Source organism: Sturnira hondurensis, unplaced genomic scaffold, assembly GCF_014824575.4.
Source record: "Sturnira hondurensis isolate 20B ecotype Veracruz unplaced genomic scaffold, ASM1482457v3 Scaffold0022566, whole genome shotgun sequence".
Taxonomy (NCBI): domain Eukaryota; kingdom Metazoa; phylum Chordata; class Mammalia; order Chiroptera; family Phyllostomidae; genus Sturnira; species Sturnira hondurensis.
The window spans coordinates 14,725,304-14,747,003 of NW_028095197.1; the positions used below are offsets into that span (position 1 = coordinate 14,725,304).

A 21,700-nucleotide genomic window follows, 5' to 3' on the forward strand; every position below is an offset into this window, starting at 1 on the left:
CAAGCTAAGGGTTATTATGGTGGCAGGTCCTTAAAGTCTTGGCATTGGCTCAGCACCTAGTACCTTACAGTGTTTAAAAAATTCAACGGTATTTCTTGCATATTAACACATTTCATTTATATACTTAGTATTTTTTAAAACATTTTATATTTCACAGAAATATAATATAAACAGTATTTTTTATATTTTCAATAGTCTACCTTCCTCTTCCCTCCCTTTTCCAGTACCAGAGGTCACGCCTCACCCCAGCAGAGGTACACTGCCACCTTCCAGCACAAGGACCTACCTCTGGGACTGGAGAAGTGTCTACAGTACAATCTAAACTCATTAGTCTTGAGTCCTCACTTTCTCTCTGCCTTTCCAAGGAGGGCTGCTCCCTCCATCAGTGGTCCCTTTATGTCAAATTTGTATCATCTAAATACCAGAGAGAATCAATCTCAAGCTGTCATACCCTCGGAGACTTGCTTCTTAAAGAAAACAGCCCTGGCTGGTGTAGCTCAGTGGATTGAGCACGGGCCTGCGACTCAGACGATCGCGGTTCGATTCTCAGTCAGGGCACATACCTGGGTTGCAGGCCAGTTCCCTGCAGGCCAACTCCCAGCAGGGGACGCACGAAAGGCAACCATACATTGATGTTTCTCTCCCTCTCTCCTTCCCTTCCCCTCTAAAGATAAATAAATAAAATCTTAAAAAAAAAAAAAAGACAATCTATGAGGAAAAACTCAGATCAAGAAATAATTCCAGAATAAGATTTTAAAATTACTTTAAAAAAAAAAAAAGAAAACAAACTTGGGTGGATTATGGGCATAAACAATTATTCCCAACCTGGCCTCCTACAGGAATTCTGCAAAACCGGTGTAAATAAGGATATGAAACCCAAACAGCTTAGCAGCTCCTTTCTCTTTCCACCCCTGAAACCTCTTGCTTCTTTTTCTCCCTCCCTCTTCCTTCTACTCCTCATTTATTATGATTTCTGAAACAACAAATTTATGACAATGCTTTCACAAAGCTTTGTGTCTTGCCCGTATCGACACCCAATGAGTCTTCTGAGATACGTAGAAATATCGCTGTAAGGTTAGTCCAACTCTCTAGGACAGCAATCTTCAACTGGTGAACCGCAGGAACTTTGAAAGCATGCGATACCTGACTATTTAGTCAGGAGCACAGACCTCTTTTCCCTTAGACTGTCAAGTAAAAAAATGACAACAGCCAACACGACAACTGCCATCCATTGTGAATGAACCAAAACTGAATCTATTTTGGGGGTCAGATTGGCAAAAGAAATATGTATTTTTGGTATGCTACAAAAGTTTAGTAGTTAGTTTCTGTGTGCCAAGAGATGAAAAAGGTTGAAAACCGCTGTTCTAGGATGAACACTTAACACGCCTTTCTTAAAAGATGAATGAGTCTTGGTTTGCTCTTCTTCTCTCTCTCTCTTTTTTTTTATCACATACTGGCTTAACAGGACTGCAATTTATGTGTAAGAAGTAAAACCTACACCCAAAATAGAGATGACAGAGATGCCCAGAATGGAGAGTCCAAATGATGATTCTCCAAATAGGGAGTCAAACGATAAGAACAACGTCCTACTGTGTCTCACTACATCCTGTCTGCTCTACTGAAATTTACTGAGATGAACTAACCCCTTTGCATTTCAGGTGTGAATTTCCTTCTGGTTCTATGATTGAGGTCTTGGCCCACCTAATGCATAAACAGGCAATTTCCACAGCTCTCTTTCCTTCTTCCTCCCCTCCCATCCTCTTCCTTTCTTCCGTCATTATTCGCACGGGGAGCCCTCTAATGCTTTCTTAGTGCCCCCCTCTGGATCTCAAACCCTGTTACACTGCTCTCCCTCAAGACACAGTGCTGAGAAGCTCCAATCAAAGGATCAGCATCCTTTTTCCTCAATACAGACCTAGAGTTAAAAGACATCAGAGCTTGAAGGGGTCCTTAAAAGTACTTCAGCCTCTTTTATTTCACAAACGAACCTAAATCTCAGAAAACTAAAACGACTTGCCTAAGGTTATGTGTGTGGCTCCTTGCTAAGTTAGTAAAATCATATGCAAAATATACTTATGTGTAAAATTGTTAATTCTATGTAAAATTTGGAGTGTACAAGCCTATGTGTATTTTTTTCTGGAAAATCCATAGCTTTCATCATATTCTCAAGGTAGTCAAAAATCTTCACCTAATAAACATAACCGCTGATGGGTTTTATATATATTATATAAGAATTATATGTATATATACATACATACACACAAAGAGAAAGAGTGACCGAGAGGGGGAGAGAATGAATAAAAGGTCCTATGCATAAAAGGCTGTTATGGGCGTATTGGCGGCTTTATATTGGGGTGATATTGGTGCATAGGGTAATATAGATTTCAGGCGTACATTTCTCTGAAACATGATGGGGTTTTGCATGCCCACCACCCAAAGCCAAATCTTCCATCACCAAATACTTGGCTCCCCTTTTCTATTCTCCCTTCCCCCTTCCCTCAGGTAATCACTGTGCTGTTGTTTGTCTGTGGCTACGAGTTTCACTTTTATATCCCACAGGAGTGAAATCATGGTTCTTCGCTTTTTCTGACTGATTCATTTCACTTAGCATAATATTCTATGCGTAAAGATTATTTTGGTTTTTAAAACGTATTTAAATTGTAAATTACTTTGTAAATTATCTCATTCTTATTTTAAAAATAAACTAATGTGAAAACCAAAGTACATGAATGTGAAATGTCACCAACTACAGCATCTTCTCAAAATCGCAGCTGCCTCAAAAAGAGAAGTGAAACTGAATGGAATCAGAATTGTTTGTTCCACAAAGTTAGGTGGCCTAGATAATTTAAGTAAGTACTAAAATTTCTCAGTCAGAAAACTTTGACTCCAGTTACTTCTCAAATAATTCTATTTCTACTATCTTTCTATAATCACCCCATTATTTTATTTCTGATACAGAAAACAAACACTAGTTTCCCATTCTCCTTGTTTGAGTTGTTTAAGTCAACATTTATTGAACACCTTCCACATTCCACATCAGAGGAGTTGAACTAAGGGCTGGGAGAATAAATCAAAGACCTCCTGGAGACGGATACACTCTAGAGGAAGACAAAGAAATGTCACCATATCAAAACACAATTAAACACATGACATGAATAGCATTGTAATCCAATCTTACGGAGGGATAAGAAAGGGGACAGTTAATTTTAACTCTGTGTTGGCATGGAAGAGCGAATCAGCGAGTTTATCAGAAGGATGGCATTTAAGTAAGGTTTTAAAGTAGGTTTTGGAAACGCAAAAAGGCAGCATTTCAAAGTTCATTTTGCTTTAGGACCCAAGTCTCACGCGTCTGCACGTGTTGTCAGAGTAAACACGTGCAGACACGTGAGCTCTCTGATGCAGTTTAGCATCTCGACAGAATGCAGAGTGACCGAAGGCCCTCTCTGAAAACCATTTTGAATACGAGATTTTCATTCTCTGGCTTCTCGTATTTCTAAAACATACCACTCCAACAACTTCTAGGCAGGCTACCTATTCAGGGGGCTATTTTCAGGTAAACTTTTAAAAAATCCAAATGAACAGGGGCCTACACTCTTTGCCTCTTGTTGGTACTTCAGTTGTCAGAACCTTGATGTCGATCGGTCCTGACCCTAATACTGGTCAATTCACGGAAACCAAACTGCCTGGGATGCAGCCTCAGCTCCACTCCTTACAAACTCGGTGATCGGGCCACCTAACCTGTCCATTCCTCAAAGGACAGTAACAGTAGCCACCTCATGTGGTTCTCCTCAGAATGAACCGAATTATTACATGTAGAATGCTCAAAACACCCAGCACACAGTAAATCAATAACATGACTGTTTTCTACCAAGAAAAAATGCTTTCTAAGAGTTTGTATCTAATTCGCTATACCTATTTAATAGCAATATAGTTTCCATCCAATTTCACTTTTATAAAGCAGACTTTGAAACTGTATTTACTTTCAGAGAAAAATACCTTTAAAAAAGGCTAAATTAAAAAAAGAAAAGAAAAAGCTAAATTTGCTTCCTGGACAATAATGGCAGTAAAAGAAACAGCTTATTCCAAAAGGTCCAAAAACAGCCCTGGCCAGGTGGCTCAGTTAGCTGGAGCATGGTGTAATCAATCCCGTACACCAAAAGGTTGTGGGTTCAATCCCTGGTCAGGGGACATACCTAGGTTACAGGTTTTACTCACACATTGACGTTCGTCTCTCTCTCTCTTTCTGTCCCACCTCCATGCCCCTACTCCATCCTCCTTTCTAATATCAATAAACATATACTTAGGTGATGATTTAAAAATAAAAAAAAATTTTTAAAGTCCACAACACAAATAAGGATAAAACAGGCAGGAATCGTATTGTATGATAATCAAAAAAATTTTTCACCAAAGTTAGGTTCATCAGTTAAACTGATAGCTCTTTCTTTTTTTCCTTACACTCTGATAGCCAAATATTCTGTCATTCCATCTTCTGTGTATCACACAGGGAAATGTTTAGAGATGGTATACCTACTCACAAATAGTTGGCTAAAGCAATAGCTCATTTTTCATTTTAAACCACGAATTTGAGATGAATACATCTTACTGTCTGTTCTTTCCATGGTGTTGCAATCCCTAGCCAACCAATGTCCCAACAAGCTGAAGAGAGCTTGGCTGGCCCCCTCTGAAACAAGGGAAATACGATACAGACTGTAGATTCTAATAAGGACTCAGCCCATGAACATACCAGAACATAGTGAGCATCCTTGCAAAGTCCTCTGCCAGCAGCAGCTGAAACTGTCTCACACTAACCTCACCATTCAGCATGAGAGTTAACAAAGGGGAGCTCCGGGCGCGGTTCACATGTTAGTTCTGCCACTCGAAAGACGTATGGTCAGGGACAAGCTAGTTAACCTCTCAGTTCTTTAATCTACAAAACAGGACTAATAAATCAGTTTGATGGAAAGATTAAATTTGTGTTTGAAAGGCATTTGGAATATTAGTTTGGCACACAGTGCTATTTCACAGTGCCCATGCAATAACAGGGGCATTTAAGATTATTGCCACCTGCAGATATGAAGAGGGTCTTGGTTTCTAGTGTAAGCCCTCTCCCAGGAGAGTTAAATAAAACAAGGTTTCAGAAAGATCATTTAAAAGTTGATGCTGGCGTAATGGACTATATGGAGCATTATACAAGTGTTATCTCTTAAGCATCCAGATAAGTAAATAAAAATGTATTTGGACTCGAGACTATTGTAGAAATGCAAAAACCACATCTACCGGTATTTTCTAGATATCCAAAAGGTTCATAATCAAACAGTCTTAAGACAAGGTCCATTTAATTATTTTGGGAGCTAAAAACTGAAACCATGAAGATACTAACAATTTATGGTCACTACAAATACAGCATAAGCAACTCGCTTCATGGGAGGGAAGATCCCTAAAAAAAAATTCCACTGAGAAAATATTACAACCTCTCTCTATATAAGGTACATACTATGGAAGATAAGAAAAAGTCATCACTGTTTCATTCAGTTTCATTAATTTTTAATAACATAAACATTGAGACTTCCCAGAGCAAAGATTAAAAACAACCAAGCCCCAATCACTCTTTCCCTATCCTAATCATTCTTACATGAACTATAACCATGCCCTAAGTCAAAATGTGTCCAGTGCCCATCCCAGGCCTCTATTTATACAGAAACCAAAATACTGGTAAGGGTTGAGATTTCAAATGTGCATCTGGAGGGGAGACACATATCACAGGTGTCTCTTTCACTAACACATCATTTTAAAATGCACAGCTTGTCCTTAAAGTGGGGCTTGTGAATTACGCTGACTACTTACGTGGACTGTGGTCATCACTAAGGCTGGTCACTCTGATTCTATTGCTTTTGCTCAAGTAGATAATGACTGGCTCTGTGAATCCAATGTCTTCCAAATTCTCCCTGTCATGCATTACATTAATGCTTTTAGGGGCATTTGGGGAACAGGCTGACAATGGAAACTGAGTACTTGGAAATTATTACACTGTCTGAAGAGGTCCTACTCCGGAACATTCTCCAAACTTTCACGCTTCCTTTACTTTGAGAGAAGCGTCTCAGCTGTATGATATGAACAGAAAGCTCCCATCACTTATGTGGGAGGTATGAGAAAAATGGGCTGAAATAAAAGGGGAGATGAAAAACTAAGCACTTTTTAGTTGAGATTTCAGTTTTGTGTGAAAAGATCAAAACTTGGGTTTTTGTCCCCAACTAAAACAAGGAAACTTCGCCTTTGAACTTGGAAAATTTCGCGAGGTGTTCCTTTGAACGGGGGCGGCGAAAAGAGGGAATGGGGCCTTACTTATATAGTGCCTTTTTTTAAAATATCAAATTTGTCCTCTATTATATGAATGTATATACCACCCACCCGCTTTGTGAGGTATCACAGAAAAGCCGTGGGTTTTATAAACAATGCAAAAGATAAGGGTCAATTACTTTCAGTGCAAAAGATAAGGGTCAATTACTTTCAGCGCCAGAAGTTTCTATCGCCCCCCCCCACCCTTTTTTTAAAATCTTGTTTATTTCCTTCTTTCTAATAAGGTGCTGAAAAGAGGCACCTACGCATAATCCTGGCAGTAGCCCACACCCCAAGAATCTTCAGAAATAGCAATGGCTGGGAGTCAGGAAACATTCTAACAAAAAACAACGAGAATTCGCCTGATCTCCCAGGTTTCCTTCTTCACAGGCTTTCCATTGGAACCCATGAGCGACAACGCCTTGCAGAGCCTGGCCCGCTCCGGCCACCGGGCCGATTCCCAAGCCACCGGGCCAGGAGGCGCTGCGGACCAGTCCCCCGGGGCCACCGACAGCCGGAGCCCAGCCCTCGCCACCCCCACGCTGAGCCCAGCCCAGCCGTGGAGCTCAGTTCTGCACCGCCCGCCGGGGTTACTCTCGGTCATTCCGCTGCACCATCTCGCCCCAGCTTCTCCATCCCTGTGCCTTGCCTTAGGCGGCCTCAAGAGACAAGCAGCAGAGGGCAGGAAGAAATGGGGTGGGGGAGAGGAGGGAAAGGGCACCTCAGCTCCAGGTTTCCGAAGGCTCTCCAAGTCATGTTTTTAAAATAACAAAACTCGTCCACCTCGAGGTGCCTGGGACGCCAGCTCGGTGAGCGCAAGGAGACCATAAGCAGGACCCGCACCCCCCCCCCCCAAGTCAAACAAAGCCCCTGAGGCCTCAAGTGAGTAATACCACCACGGACCCCGTTTGGGACACCTCCCAGTCCTGTTCTTAGAAAACAAGAATGCGCCGCTCCAGTCCGAGGGCGCATGGGGTGGATCCCCAGATCTGAGCTCAACTCAGACCAGCTACTTAAGAACGGAGTAGGGACAAGGTGTGGGCATTCATCCCGGTGGGCGCCCGCCGACCCACAGCCAGAGGGGTTTCTAGCCAGCTCAGGCGATTGTAGACAATGGGACCTACCAGTGCAGGACCTACCAGTCTTCCCACTCCAGCAGCAGCGCCCCCAACACGACTAGGAGCCCCCCAACCCCCCGAGCCGGAGGTATTGCGCCCGGGTCCCCACGCCCACAGATGCGCCCGGGCTCTACCGCAGGGCAATCCCGGAGCGCAGCAGCACCGCGTCTCTGGGTCGCCAGAGCTTTCCTAGGACGTCCTCTCCGCATTATGCCATCCCAGCACCATTTACATTGCAAGAGGTAGGGGTTCGGACTCAAGTCCCCCAAACCTAGCACTTCCCCAAACAGTCCCAAAGTAAAACAGTAACGCCTAAAGTCACTGAAGAACGTCTTACCTGTTTTCCACTTTTGTGTTTTCGTCTCTTTTCCCCACCCCTTAAAAAAAAACCCTTCCGAAGAAGGGAGGGAAATAAGGGGGGGAAAGGAGCAAAGCGTCCCAAGAAATTGGCTCTGGTGGCCCTCGTCCTGCGGCGACCCCTGCCCTGCCTTGCGCCCGGGGAAAGAAGTGTCAGCTCGGCTCTGCGGGTCCCTGCCCCACACACTCTCCCTCCGAATTACCGGGCTTTTGCCGGGACTAGTTCCTTTTATAGATTCGGCTGCGCTGAGAGCAGAGGTTACTATCGGTCAAAGCTTGTTCTCTCACTCCCTCCTTCCCCGCCCCCTTCCCCTGCCTCTGTTTTTGTAGCTCAGTCACTCAGCAGAAAGCACGTGGAGCCGTGCCCCGCCCCTTAAACGGGCGATGCCCCGCAGCTCCCCGTGGGGCTGCAGGCGTCAGGTAGGGGGATGGGGGTGCTGCGGACAGTGCCCGCTTCTCCGGCTGCGCCTTCTGACCCGGCCTGAGCAGGAAACGAGGGGTATGTAACGGCGCCGGAGACTGTCTCATCCATGTTCCTGTGATCCAACAGCGCTAGAGAAAATCGCTTCCTCTAAACTCCTTTCAGCAATTTTTTTTTCTTTTGTTTGTCAGTTTACTCAGTAATTGGGAACACGAGGCTGAAAACCATCCCGACACCACCCCTTTAGTCTTTGTTTCCAAATGCCTAGGGCGTGCAGGAAGGCAGACAGCCCTCTGGATAATTGGCTGGTTGTTTTACTTCCTTATTTATTTTTCGCCACAACTCCCGACTTTGGTAATCAATAGGCAACTTACTGCTTTTGGGATTTCCAGCCTGGGCCTCCCGGGTCCCTGGGTGGGCCAACGAAAATCATCTTGTTCCTTCTCTCCATAACCTGGGGGAAGGAGAGAGCCCCAAATGACAGGTCCATATGGCCCAGCCCCCTTTTATTTTCAATGTATTGATCAGGGTCCTAGTGATGAATGCCCAAGGCTTGCATTTTTGCTTCTGTATATTTGCAAAGTGTAGCTAGAGAATCATAGCTGTGTAAAATCATGTAACCATCCCAGATCTCCAACTTCTTCCTAGTCTATCTAGCCTTGGCTTTGACAGCCAGGAGGAAGACTGCCCCTAGAATTTGACAAACAGAAGCAAGATTTCAAATGAAGGCCCACATACTTATGTCTAAATATTCGAGTTATAAATCAAGCCAACAAACTGTAAAATAAATGTCTTCTGCCTTGACAAAGATACCTTGGAAGCAATCAGGAATGGCCAGTTCACATTCAGACTCCTTATAGTTTGACCTGAGTTTTGGCAAGAATGTGGTGAAATGGGAGAGCTTGCCTCAGACCCTTTCTCTTCCCACCTCCAGCTCCATCATAACCCAGAAGAGCCTCCACTGTGTGCATATGGACCCCCCAGCTGCACGAGCTTCCTCCAGGCATGCAGTCACTGCCACAACTTGAGCTCAGGTACTATTCCAGTGATGAGGCCCTAGAAAGTGCAGTAAGAGACTTTGGTCCAGGAATTCTGGGATTCCAGACCTCTGGTGTCATGGTCCCTTGGCCCCGTGGACTGCTCTCACTTAGGAAGGGATGGAGTTTGCAGAGGGCCAGAGCCAAGCCTTCTGAATCTCAGGTTGCAGGGGAGAGGTCCCTCTTGCCTGGCTCAAAGAATAGCCCTGGCCAAGAGACTGGGTTCTGGGGTCAAATTTGACTGAACCACACGATCTACAAACTTCTGCCTCCATTTCTTCATCTGTAAAAATGGAAAAAATTCGTATTCTCTCCCTGCCTCACCAGGGTTTTCTGAAAGTGAATTTTATTCATTTAGGCCTCTTAAAAGAATAGCATTGTGAAGAAAGAGGATGTTATTAGGTGGCTATTAATGTCATTTTCAGGTCATTGTCATGTTATTACTAGCCATGGCCTATAAGGTGTTTCCCATGCCAAACTTTGAAAACCGCAGGTCTAGCAAAAGTTAAAAGTAACCTCTATGACCCTCTAGATATAAAGTAAAGCTCCTCTATGTGCGATTTGGGAGAGTGATTAGGTCTCCCTGACTTTCCACCCCCTCCACTACCCCTACTCTACCACCACTTATCACAGTGCTTAAAATCCCACCAAATTACTCCTTTTGGAATTTTGAAGGCTATTGTTCCCAAGAGCACCCTACTAAAAGTAAGCCCTTAGATTGCTCTACTGGGAAATAAAGAACAGTAAGTCCTGTACAAATAACACAAAGACAGGATGCTGGAGAAAGAAGGTGAACCCAAGAAGCAGAAGGAAGCCCCAGACAGCCATTGATTCTAATTGCACACTTCAGTGGCCTCAAAGCCAAACTTGATCATTTTTAACTAAGAACAATCTGTCGTGTTACCTCTACAATGAAATGTGTACACACTGTAATGTTGCAGACCTGTTTATGAGTCTCACTGATTTTGAGCAATAAAACAGCCCAGGCCTCCATAGAGGCTAAGTGATTTGGCCAGGTGATGCAAGGACTTAAGTCGGATGACACCAAACCGATTCTTTGCAAGTGTGACAAATTCATATGACAAAAAGACTGAACTGCGAAAGTTAGGGCCTAAGGAAATATGTCCCTTGAGAGGGTGAATTCTCTCCCTTGAATGTCGTGGGTTGATTTGTTCAGTAGTGAACTTTCCTCCAAGTCTTCAGATTTCCTGCCACGGACACCAAAACTCCAACTCTCCACCCTACAGGAGCCTTTCCTAATAGGTAGGAAAACCCTTCTCTGTTGCTCTTGCTCTGGAGAAGCTGATTCTGTAAATGTAGCCCAGGTTGCTGGAGGTTCTGTTCTGAGATGACCTTGGCGTTTCCTAATCACAGAATTGCCCTTTGGGCAGCTGTGACTTTGGAGACCCTGCTAGAAGTCACGGAGCTACAGAGAAGCTTGATTTTATCATTCCACTGAGACTTTTCAATTAGAGATTACCGAACAGGCTTTCCTGGAGGTTGCTTTAGTATGTAATATCTGTTAACCATTGTGCCTAAATGTACATACACACATTGTTTAAAATATAAATGATTTTCACCACACATGTAGTTTGGTTGGTGCATACTCTGTTTGGTCCCAGGAAACTCTGAAAATAAAAATTGGGCATTACAGGCAGTCGATGAAGAATAAAAACTGAAGCGTTCTAAATTCAAGTTGAATTTGTTACAATCAAAAAGATCTAATAGCTGGATTTTTTAAAACATTCCTGGATAATGAGGAGTGCCTCAAAAATTTTTAAAAAATACATAATCCTTTTATATTGCCTAAGGAGGAATAAAAGCAACTACAGTTCATATTTGAGTCAGTTTAATTCCAATACATGGTTAGACACATAAACAAATCATCACACAATCAATGTTCAAACAAACAAAAATACGAGAAGTCACCATTATTTGTGGAGTAAGCCATGAGTCCCATAGGCTCTCCAAACCTACAATTTCAATTTAACTGAATCAATGTAATCCCCTTCTGTATTGACGTGACTGCCATCAGCATCTAAACGAGATTCCAGACCATTACTGCTCCTGGACTTGAGTAAGAAAGTGGTTGTTCTGCTTATCATTGGGGCCAAGAAATTAGTCTGAATTACAGACAGATATAGTCCCTGAGTTACTAACTCATCAATGAGTTACAACTCTTGTTTTCAAAGCCATCTTTTCAAGCTGCCTCCCTTCACACTCGTCTTCTCTTAAGAGCCAAATTGCTGAAAAGATTTCATCTCTACCCTTTCCATTCATTCCCTCTCTAGCCCCTTTCAGGCAAACTCTTGCCCCCACTACTGAGTCTGTGCTGTCCAAATTCATTGATGACCTCCTTAAAAAGAGAGCGGGAAAGGCTAAGTGCTGTCTTTTTTTTTTATCATTATTAAAAAAAAAAAAAAAAAACGCCTGCTTAATTGGCATTGCCAATGACCTCCTTTAAGTCCTTAGGCCACCTGATCTCTGGTATCTGACACTGCTGACCACACCTTCCTTCCTGAAACTAGTTCTCCTGTTTTGCATGAATCTGGTTCTCTGCTGACTCTCCTGCCTGTCAGCTAATGTTCTTTTCCAGACTCCTCTCTCCATATGTGTCCCCTGATACTGATTTTCTCTTTTTCTTTCTACGTGCTCCACTCCAGTGGCTTCACTTAAACCCTATCATCTCCTTGCTGAGCTACACACATACAGGAGCCAGCAGGACCTGTGATGTGCTCACTCCGACTCAGAAGAGCGGAGTGTGTATATCTCTTCCCACCTCGACAATAAGTGACTTCCCCTGGGCTGCTTTAAAACCAGCCAGTGGTGGGAATATTTACACCATTGGAAATCCGATACAATCAGNCTGATCTCTGGTATCTGACACTGCTGACCACACCTTCCTTCCTGAAACTAGTTCTCCTGTTTTGCATGAATCTGGTTCTCTGCTGACTCTCCTGCCTGTCAGCTAATGTTCTTTTCCAGACTCCTCTCTCCATATGTGTCCCCTGATACTGATTTTCTCTTTTTCTTTCTACGTGCTCCACTCCAGTGGCTTCACTTAAACCCTATCATCTCCTTGCTGAGCTACACACATAAAGGAGCCAGCAGGACCTGTGATGTGCTGCTCACTCCGACTCAGAAGAGCGGAGTGTGTATATCTCTTCCCACCTCGACAATAAGTGACTTCCCCTGGGCTGCTTTAAAACCAGCCAGTGGTGGGAATATTTACACCATTGGAAATCCGATACAATCAGGGCTCTCTTTTCTTTTCTCCTCTCAGAAAACCAGTTGTTGACAGTTCCCAGCACAACACTGAATGGGACATTCTACAAGTAAACCCCAAGCCAGTTTTCTAATCTCCCCTTTAATTTTCCCTCCTCCACCTGCGTTTTAGTTTTTAGTTCACTGAACGATATCATCATCCACACATCAGCTAGGGGAAATCATAGTCATCCTCACTTATTTTTTATGGCTTTGTCTCTATCTTTCTCTTCTTATTCTAAAGAGCACCGAAGTCAGGTCAATCAGACCTAAATATCTCTTAAAGCTGTCTCTTCATCTTCACCCCCACTGCCAAAGTCCAAGCCAAATATCTGGGCTTCTGTATTGCAGTAACCTCCAGACTCCCGTTCCTGCCTGCTTTTAGCTTCTTCCTCTTCCTATTTATCTTCCCTACCACATGGGAGTCATTATTGCTTGGGGGAGAAAAAAGCTAAGCAAACCAACACAAGCGCCAAAACTGTCTAATCATATTTTTCCCCCTCAAAGCCTTCTACCATTCTCCATTGCTTACAAAGAGGGAAAAAATCCCTCAAACTTCCTTACAAAAAAAAAAACCTACAAAGACCTTTGAAAACATGACATTTGGAGGCCTGTGAAGCTTCGTTGTCATGTTTTCCCTAGCTCATCTCTAGCTCATCTCTACCCATCCCCCTTCCACAAACTTCCGTGTCTCTGCTCCTATAGTTTCCCATTGCTCGGAAATCCTTCTCATCTTCACCCCTGTCCTGTTGAAGTGTACATATTGAATGAGATGGATGGAAATAACTAAGTAACTCGGCTGTACTATTGCTCTACAAGTAGGAAGCAAAAGGGGCAGAGAACAGATACAGAAACCACTTCCCCCATCAGAGGGAAAGCATGGGGTAGAGGGTAGGTGAGAGAGAAATATTACTCAAATTAATAGACAAATAATACCCTTGGCTCCGATCCATTGGTAGGTGTAACAAGAGATTTAGAGGGGACATAGTACCCTTACGTTTGACAAGAAAATAATTGGAGTTTATGGATTAAAAGAAACCATGGGTGTATTATAACAGAAGTGATGTATCTGCATTCTTCTCTCCTTATTCAGAGTACTTTTTTGACACTTGTTAAGAATCCATATTCCTGGCTGTGATTTCTGGGATGATAGACTGCTTTATTTCTTAGCCAGGAGCTTTCCTTCTCTCCAGCATATTAATAAGGTAATAAATCACTTTAAAAAAAGGAAATCCTAGAAAATGTTCCAAATTTCTCTTTTCTCCTAGGCCCAAGCCTCTCTTCCCCTTCAGCACTTTGGGGACCATTCCTTCAGAAGCAGCAGGGTCTTCCCTTTGTTGTGCCCTTCAGTGGTCTCGTGTTGGGTCTTTGACCTGTCTTTGTAACAGTATCCCTCATGGCTTCTGCACTTTGTCTGGAGAAAATGAATGTTTTGTCAGTCCTCAAAGACTGGCTACCCAGAGAATGTGCTGTGACCACACCATGGAAGTAGCCTTTATCTCCCTTTCTCGCTGCCATGCTCCTGGTGACTGATGTCCAGTGATGTGTGAGCGATTTCTTGGGTGGCTGTTGGTCCTAGAAACCCACGCATGCAGAATCATCCCCAAGTACATAAACTGGTGGAGAGTGGGCCCCATTCCCAGAGGTCAGGGGCTTTGCACAGAGCTGACCCTAAAGCTGGTTTCCTTTTGATTGACTCCCTTACCGAGCAGAGCTCAGCCAGAAGTCCCTGCAGCGGTCTACCCGCCTCGTCTGTCTACTCGCCAGGGAGGAGGCAGTCCTGAACACACTGGTAGAATGAGAAAGAAAGCTAATTGAGGGTCTAGTCCTAAGACGTCTAAGGGAATAAAATCAGAGGTTAAAGAAAGAGGAAAATTATGTAAAAATGAAGATCATAAAATCTGAGGGTGCCGGTGACACGTGACTAGGTCCAACCTTCAGATGGGCGACTGAGCAATGCATATAAAGCAGCTTTGACCCACTACTTTTACTCAGAGGAATTTACACTAAGACAAGAACCAAATATATGGTCAGTGGTTTATGTGCAACATGTTTGTCACTATGTTATCTGCAAAAGTGAACATTTAAAAAATATTCCATCATCTAATGTCATGAAATCTTTAAAATAAACTCTGATAAACCTATATGATAAAAGTCCACGTAGTCATTAAAATAATGTTCTTAAAGGTAGTGATATGGGAAACTGCTCATGATAAATGCTCATTGAAAAAAGGAAAGCTATAGTTATGTGTGCATATGATTTACATTTAGTAAAAATAGTAGTATATTTCTACTCGTTTTCATAGAGATGCATGTGCATAGGAATGAATGGAAAGAATGCCATCTAAAGTTAATAGCTATTTTCTGTGGATGGTGGGATTAGAAGCAAATTTTTATACATGTCTATATTTTACAAATGTTCTAGGGTAAACATACCCTATTTTTCAGCTAAGAGACGCGGCATTAAGAACAGAGTTTGTAGATAAGTAGTGGGAGGAGATAAGTTTACATCTGCAGAAAGGCAAACCATAAATTACCACATGGTAACAGTAAACCCTAAAATATTTTAAAAGAATGTATACACAGTAATGAAAAACAGAAGAAAATAATGGAGAGAGATGAAAATGGTCCAGGCAGCTAAAACTTGTTGGTGAGTAGTTTTATAAATGGTTCAAAAAATAAATGAATAAAATGAGAGGATGTTAAACCCATTCTAAGGATCCGCGGCTAAGTGAGAATTCCTCAGTTGTACGCTATACCTGTGTGTCCCTGGGCAAGTGGCTTCCCCTTTCTGAGCCTCGGTTGGCTCATCCAACAGAGGGAAGTAATAGTAGACTCTACCCTGTGAGTATTAAATGAGTTAGTACATATGAAGTGCATGTACTATGCCTAGCATATGGTAAGTGCTCAGCAAATGACTGCTGTGGTTATTATTATTGCCATTTTGATCGCTACTATTATTATCCCGAACAACAGTATAACTATTCCCCAATGCCCGAGAATAACTTAATAAATGTGACTCCTTTCCAAAATTCCAGTTTGTAGATTTTTAAATCGGATAAACAAATACAATCTACTTCACCAGCCTGGAGTTAAAATACAAATAGGGTCATATCTCTTTTTAATCTTTTATTTAATTATTCAAATCCCCACTCACCTATTAACAGGAAGTTCAATATCTCTTTCTTGAGATTTCCCACCCTCTCTCTCTAGAATAGCCTAAGAGTCCTGGAGGCTTCCAGAGAGATCTCATTACTACCAAGCCATTGTTCTGTCTCTAGCACACAGTAGTACCTCTCAAACTGGGGCCTCAAAGTTCACTGCTGGAATTATGCCCTGACCTCAAAACAGCTTTCATCGTTCCCAACTTTTGAGCTCTCAAAAGTTTATGCACTTTAGTTTGTATCAGAATTTGTACACTGGCAACCCATGGCCGCATCCAGCAGTCTGACACATGGTTTGGATTAGAGTGTACTGATATTTTATTTGAAATAGCTGACAAGCTTGGAAATATCACACAAAAGTCTTTATTTGTGGCTTCTATTGAAAAGGTGGAGGCCCTGACTGCAGGAGGCCTATTCCTACATAGTAACCACTGGAAAGAGATTCTCTCTAGATGGAATATGTCATTTGCATTTTGCCCAAGTCCCCAGTGATACCTATATGTCTTAAATAGCCTAACTTACCTAAATGTTGGTGAAATTTAAATCTAGCTGAGAGTCCCTTTACGCTGTAGCTGAACTCTCTCATCTCTGCACTCATAAGAATCGCATCTCTCTTTACAGATTGTACGTTTGAATTTGATTTTTTGCTAAGTTTGCTAGTTTGCTAGTATGAATTTGAGTTTTTCAAGGCATACAATTATAACTGGAACTGAACACAACTTGAGTCACAAAGCAGCAAAAGGCATCACCACCTCCACCAAAAGAGATACTACTTCCTCAAAAATCCCACCCTTCTCTAGTATCAAAGGCCTCGTCAAATCAGCAGGGAAGAGTCCAAGAGGTCAGGAGCAACACTCTCTTTTGGTAACTAAAAATGAGACCAAAAACCATCCAAACTCACAAGAGTTCAAAGTTGGATTCAAGACTCTTTGTTTATTGACTTAAACCCTGGAGATAAACGAAAGACGGAAGACTGAAAAAACAGGCAGCACTCCATGGGGGGTGGGCTGTAGGGCAAACATGGAGAAGAGATGGACCAGAAAAACAGGCAAGCGAGCAAGCCGAGCAGACAAAAGCACCCGCAAATGAATCTCCAGTGTGTGAGAGAGTTTCCAATGAGCTAAGATTCTATGAGCTAATGGCAATTACTTCTTCTGCAGACAATTTGTGGGTCACCTTACATTTCTGTGTAATTACCAGTGTGTCATATATCATGTGATACAGTGAACACTAACTTTGCAGTTTCACACTCTCATTTACATAAAGCCATGCAAAGGCAGACAGAAATGTGAGACTTCAAGACTTCAAGGAAACTGTGGAGTCTTAGTAATTTGATTCTAAAGACAGATGCTTGACAAGAGGTTATATTTAAGTCAACCATCAAATCTATCAAGACGTAATTTCTAAATTTAGTAATAGATAACCTTTCCATTTTATCCTCCAATCACCATATGCATAAAGCCATACTTGATGCTAAGCAAGGTGCATTATTTGATGTTTACGCCTGTAAATGCCTTCAGGTTATATTCCTTCAGCCCAAGAATTACCTTTTAAATATCAAAGACAGCTCCTCAAAAATGAGGAAGTGTTAGGAAACAACACATATTGGAGGTGAAAAGTTAAACAATGGAAATAATATTGCAGGTCTCAGCAGTCCCAGAAATATACTTTTGGGGTGTGCGTGACACTTGAATAAGCCTGACTTGAGAATATTTTTTGACTTGAGAACATTTTTTCATGGCCTAAAACCCAAACCCGAAAACTTTGCATGGGTTTTTTTGTTTAAAAATAAATTTAAAAAATATATAATACATGCTCAGAGTCAAATGTTAACACTATAACAAAAGTATAAAGAAAAAGGAGTCTGAAAAAAGTATAAAGAGGAAAAGCGAGAATCAGTATAAGCCCACAAGCTAGAGATGACTTCTGTCAGAGTGTCTCATGTACATTCTTCCAGAAGTTTTTCTATAAATAAATATATATTTAGATGTATGCTTTCTTCCATTTTTAAAACAAGTGCATGTCATATATGCTATTTGTAAACTATTATTTCACTACATATTATGGACAACTTTCCATGTAAGCAAGTGTAAATTTATATTATTTTAAATATGGATAATGTTCGACTATATCATGACTTGAAACCAAATCCCCACAGATAGACGTATAGTCTATAGCTCTTTTTAATACCATAAAAGACATAGCCGTGAACATCTTCATACTATCTTTGTACAGATGCAAAGATTCCTGAGAATATTTTTGCAAATTTGGCGTTATCAAGTAGTAGAATAGGCATACTTTATATTTTGATACATATAGGTAAATTACTCTCCATAAAGTTGGCACCAATGTATGAATAGGGTATTAGAGTGCCTACTTTACTTATTTTCATAAAATAAAATTTATTTTTTTCTTTTGCTCTAAAATTCTATGAATTTTAACACATATATAGATTCGTTACCACCACCATAATCAGAATATAGAACCGTTTCATCTCCCCAAAATCTTCCTCATTCTATTTCTTTATAGACACACCTCTCCCTCTCCTCACATCTAAACCCTTGGCAGCTACTGATCTATCGTCTGTCCCTATAATTTTATCTTTCCAAAAATACCATTTCGGTGGATTTATATAGTATGCAATCTTTTGAGACAGACCTCTTTCTCAGCACAACGCTGAGCTTCATCCAAGTTGTTGCATGCATCAGTAGTTCCAATGGGATTTTTTTTTTATTGCTAAGTAGTATCTCATTATGTGGATATACCACAGTTTGCCTCTCCACTCATCCACTTAAGGATATTTTTCCCCCAGTTTCCGGCAGTTACAAATAAAGCTACAATAAACATCTGCATATAGTTTGAGTGTGTGTATCTGAATATAAGTTTTTTATTTCTCTAGCATAAATGCCCGGGAGTGAGAGTACTAAGTCAAATAGTAGGTGTATGTTTGGAACTGCCCAACTTTTTGCGGGGTGACTGTTCCATTTTGCATTCTCACTAGGCATGTGAATTACAATTGCCCTACATCTTTGTCAGCACTTTATATGGTCAGTACTGTTTTACCTTAGCTATTCCAATAGGTGTATATTGGTATAAATATGTCTACATTTTTCACCCTCTTATTAACATTTTCTCAGTCTTTAAATTATGTCCAATCTAACTTGTTTTTTGTTCTGATTTATACCTCTAATTACTAGAAAGAATGAACACCTTTTCATTAGTTTATTGATCTTTTTTATCCAAGTGTTTATCTTTTCCTGATTTATTTGTTGAGCATTTCGTTAAGCCAAGTGTTTTAACTCATTGATTGTTCATGTGTTTTAGTATTTTTCCCAGATTGCCATCTTTCTTTTTTTTTTGTAACTTTGTTACGTCTATGAATCTTTTCCTTTAAGGCTTCTGGCTTTGAGGTTTATAGATCCTTCTTCATTTCAGGATTATAGACATATTCAATGAGATTTTGTCAAGCATTTGCATGAATTAGTAAACATTGACTTTTATTTGTTACTAGCTGCTTCCGCCAGAGCCCAAGGGGCGGGGCTCAGAAATAGGGCAAGGGTCAGGGTAGTCAGCTTATTCTCATTGTTTGAAAATTGAATTTTTTTTAAATCTGTTTCTCTATCAGCAGGGATCAATTGTATACAACCAGATAAAAACATTATGTGAAATGTTCTGCTGAGCTTTTAAGTGAATATGCCAAGATATTTCATGGGAAGGGAGATTGTTCTGAGGCAGGATGTAAGTGGAGGTGGAGAGAGACTCTCCCAGCTGCAACTTTGCCAAGAATTCCATCTCTTTCCCCCAGAGACCGAGAAAATGACCTCTCTAAAAACTAAGAGTTAATTACTAGAAGTCCTGATTTAGACTCCACACACCCCAAAGAACACTTTTAGTGAGTAAATAGGATTAACGCTGAGCTGGGCGGGGGCTGCCCAAAGGTGAACTGAAGGATGAAGGTAGAGGCAGAGGCTCTAAGATCCTAGTCAAGTGCTGAGAACCAAGGAAACAAACCCCAAAAGAGAAAATATTAATATGCCAGAGTGTAGACCACCCGAGGGGAAGAAAACACAGTAAAGAGAAACTACGGGTGAGAAAGGAGTCAGTAAGGACAGGCAGCAAAGCAGATGATTAGATATAACGCATTGTAGCAGGAGTTGGCTTGCTCCATGGCAAAGGAGAAACAAGATAAAAGAAGGTGAGGGGACTGAGCCACGCTGGGCCAGGAATCCTTGCCGAGGTCAGCAGCTATTCAGGGAAAGAGGGGAGCCATACTGGGAGCAAAGGCAGAATTTATAATCAGTTGTAATTTTCACTGTCTAGTAAAATTAACTGAAAATTTGCCTATACTTTATTAACGTATTATCCTCAAATTTCATTTCTATAGACTGTTTAAGAACCTCTGATGCTCATTAGTTATGTCAGAAATTCCAAACTCCTATCATGTCCATAATTTTCCACCTGCACACCTGCCTACCTGGTAGAATGAAAAGGGAGGGTTTCATGACTGGCCCTGGAAATGAGGGTGTAACTTGTATATACAGGGTGGGGTGAAAGTAAATTCACAGTTCTGAGTACACAAACCAGACTTTATCCTTGTATTATTGTTTATTAATTACTGTACTGTTTTCCATACAAACAACCGTAAACCTACCTTGCTCCACCTTGTATGCTTTATTGTCACATCATCATTAGCGTGGTCACTTAATTCATATGTTAGTATCGTCTCATCATCAGCCAAGTACATGTAAATGTCAACAATTCATTCAAACAAGTCAAAATAAGTGAATGGATTGAGAAAAACCATCAAGATAATTAGGGCCAAATCTGAAGTTCTTTACCTAAGCTTGAAAACAGACTCTCTGAACACCCATACCTGTCTGATGGTGACACCACTTGCCTTAGGCATTTTTTTCCAGTAAGCACTCATGGAGGACCAGCTATGTGCCACATAGTGTGCCGGGTGCTATCGTGCGTCGAAGGAGCTCATAGCTGAGCGAGGAGAGAGAGAGCAATTCCAATACTACCAGAAGCAAGCTACAGTGAAGGGATAAAAGCCAGGTGCTGAGGAAGCATGAAGGAGCAACAACCCAGCCTGAAAGGTCTGAAGAAGCTTCACGGAGGAGTTGGCATTAGAGCTGAGCCTAAAAACTTGAGGATTTCTCCAAGCGTAGATGGAAAGGTATATGAAGGCATAAAAGCACAGGGCGTTGCGCAAATCAAGACAGGTGCAAATAAAGCCGCCTACTGCAGCCGGAGCCAAGGCGTGTCGCTCAGAGGGCGGTGGCAGCATGCAAGGCAGAAGGTTGGCCAAGGCCCTCTGGGGAAGGGCAGGAAAGCCATGCCAGAGGCTTAGATTCACTGTGGCCCTCTGCTTCTTTTCTTTTTTTTTTCCATTCAGTTTTACTGAGATATGATTGGCCTGGAGCACTTGATGAGAGTAAGATGTACAGCGTGATGACTTGGCTCACATATATTGTGAAGTGTTTGCCCCAACACGTTTAGTTCACCTCCATCATCTCATATAAATTTTTTAAATGTCCTTTCTTCTTATGTCTCCTCCACTTCTGACTTGGCCTGAAATATGCATATAATTGGTGCTCTTTTCTTCATTTGCCATGTGGACGGAAACAGTAGAGTGATTAAGTGTGAACACTCTGAAATCATGTGGTCTGGTTTCCAATCCCAGCCTTGACCTTTCAGGAGCTGAGTGACCTTGGCCAAAGTATATACCATCTCTGTGCTTTGGTTTTTTCATTTATAAGGTGAGGATAATAGTACCTACCCCACAGATTTGTGATGAGGATTACTGAGTTAATATACAGAGAGAAGTACTTGGAACATAGCTGATAAATAGTCAACATTCAATAAATACTAGATAGTGTTATTATAAGATCATACTGGCATATTCAGAAATTAATAATATGCTTTTAAAAGTTTCTTTTTCCATTGTGTACTTTCCCACTACCCCTGATATTAGACCACATGTGATTTTTGCTTTCTTTC

At 41.6% G+C, this 21,700-nt stretch overlaps 1 protein-coding gene across 3 annotated transcripts in view; it reads right to left on the minus strand.

Moving 5' to 3' along the window:
• Window positions 1-8,077, minus strand: part of ABCA1 (ATP binding cassette subfamily A member 1) — a 119,494-nt gene extending 111,417 nt beyond the window's left edge. For 2 of the 3 annotated variants that reach the window (XM_037035741.1, XM_037035742.1), the window contains exons 1-2: window positions 7,792-8,077; window positions 6,029-6,159 (exon numbers count right to left, since the gene is read on the minus strand). In XM_037035741.1, the coding sequence (XP_036891636.1) occupies window positions 6,029-6,056 (28 nt within the window). In that variant the 5' untranslated portion in view covers window positions 6,057-6,159; window positions 7,792-8,077. The remainder of the gene's footprint in view (window positions 1-6,028; window positions 6,160-7,791) is intronic. The other variant, XM_037035744.1, reaches the window with a different exon arrangement.
• Between the last annotated feature and the right edge of the window lie 13,623 nt (window positions 8,078-21,700).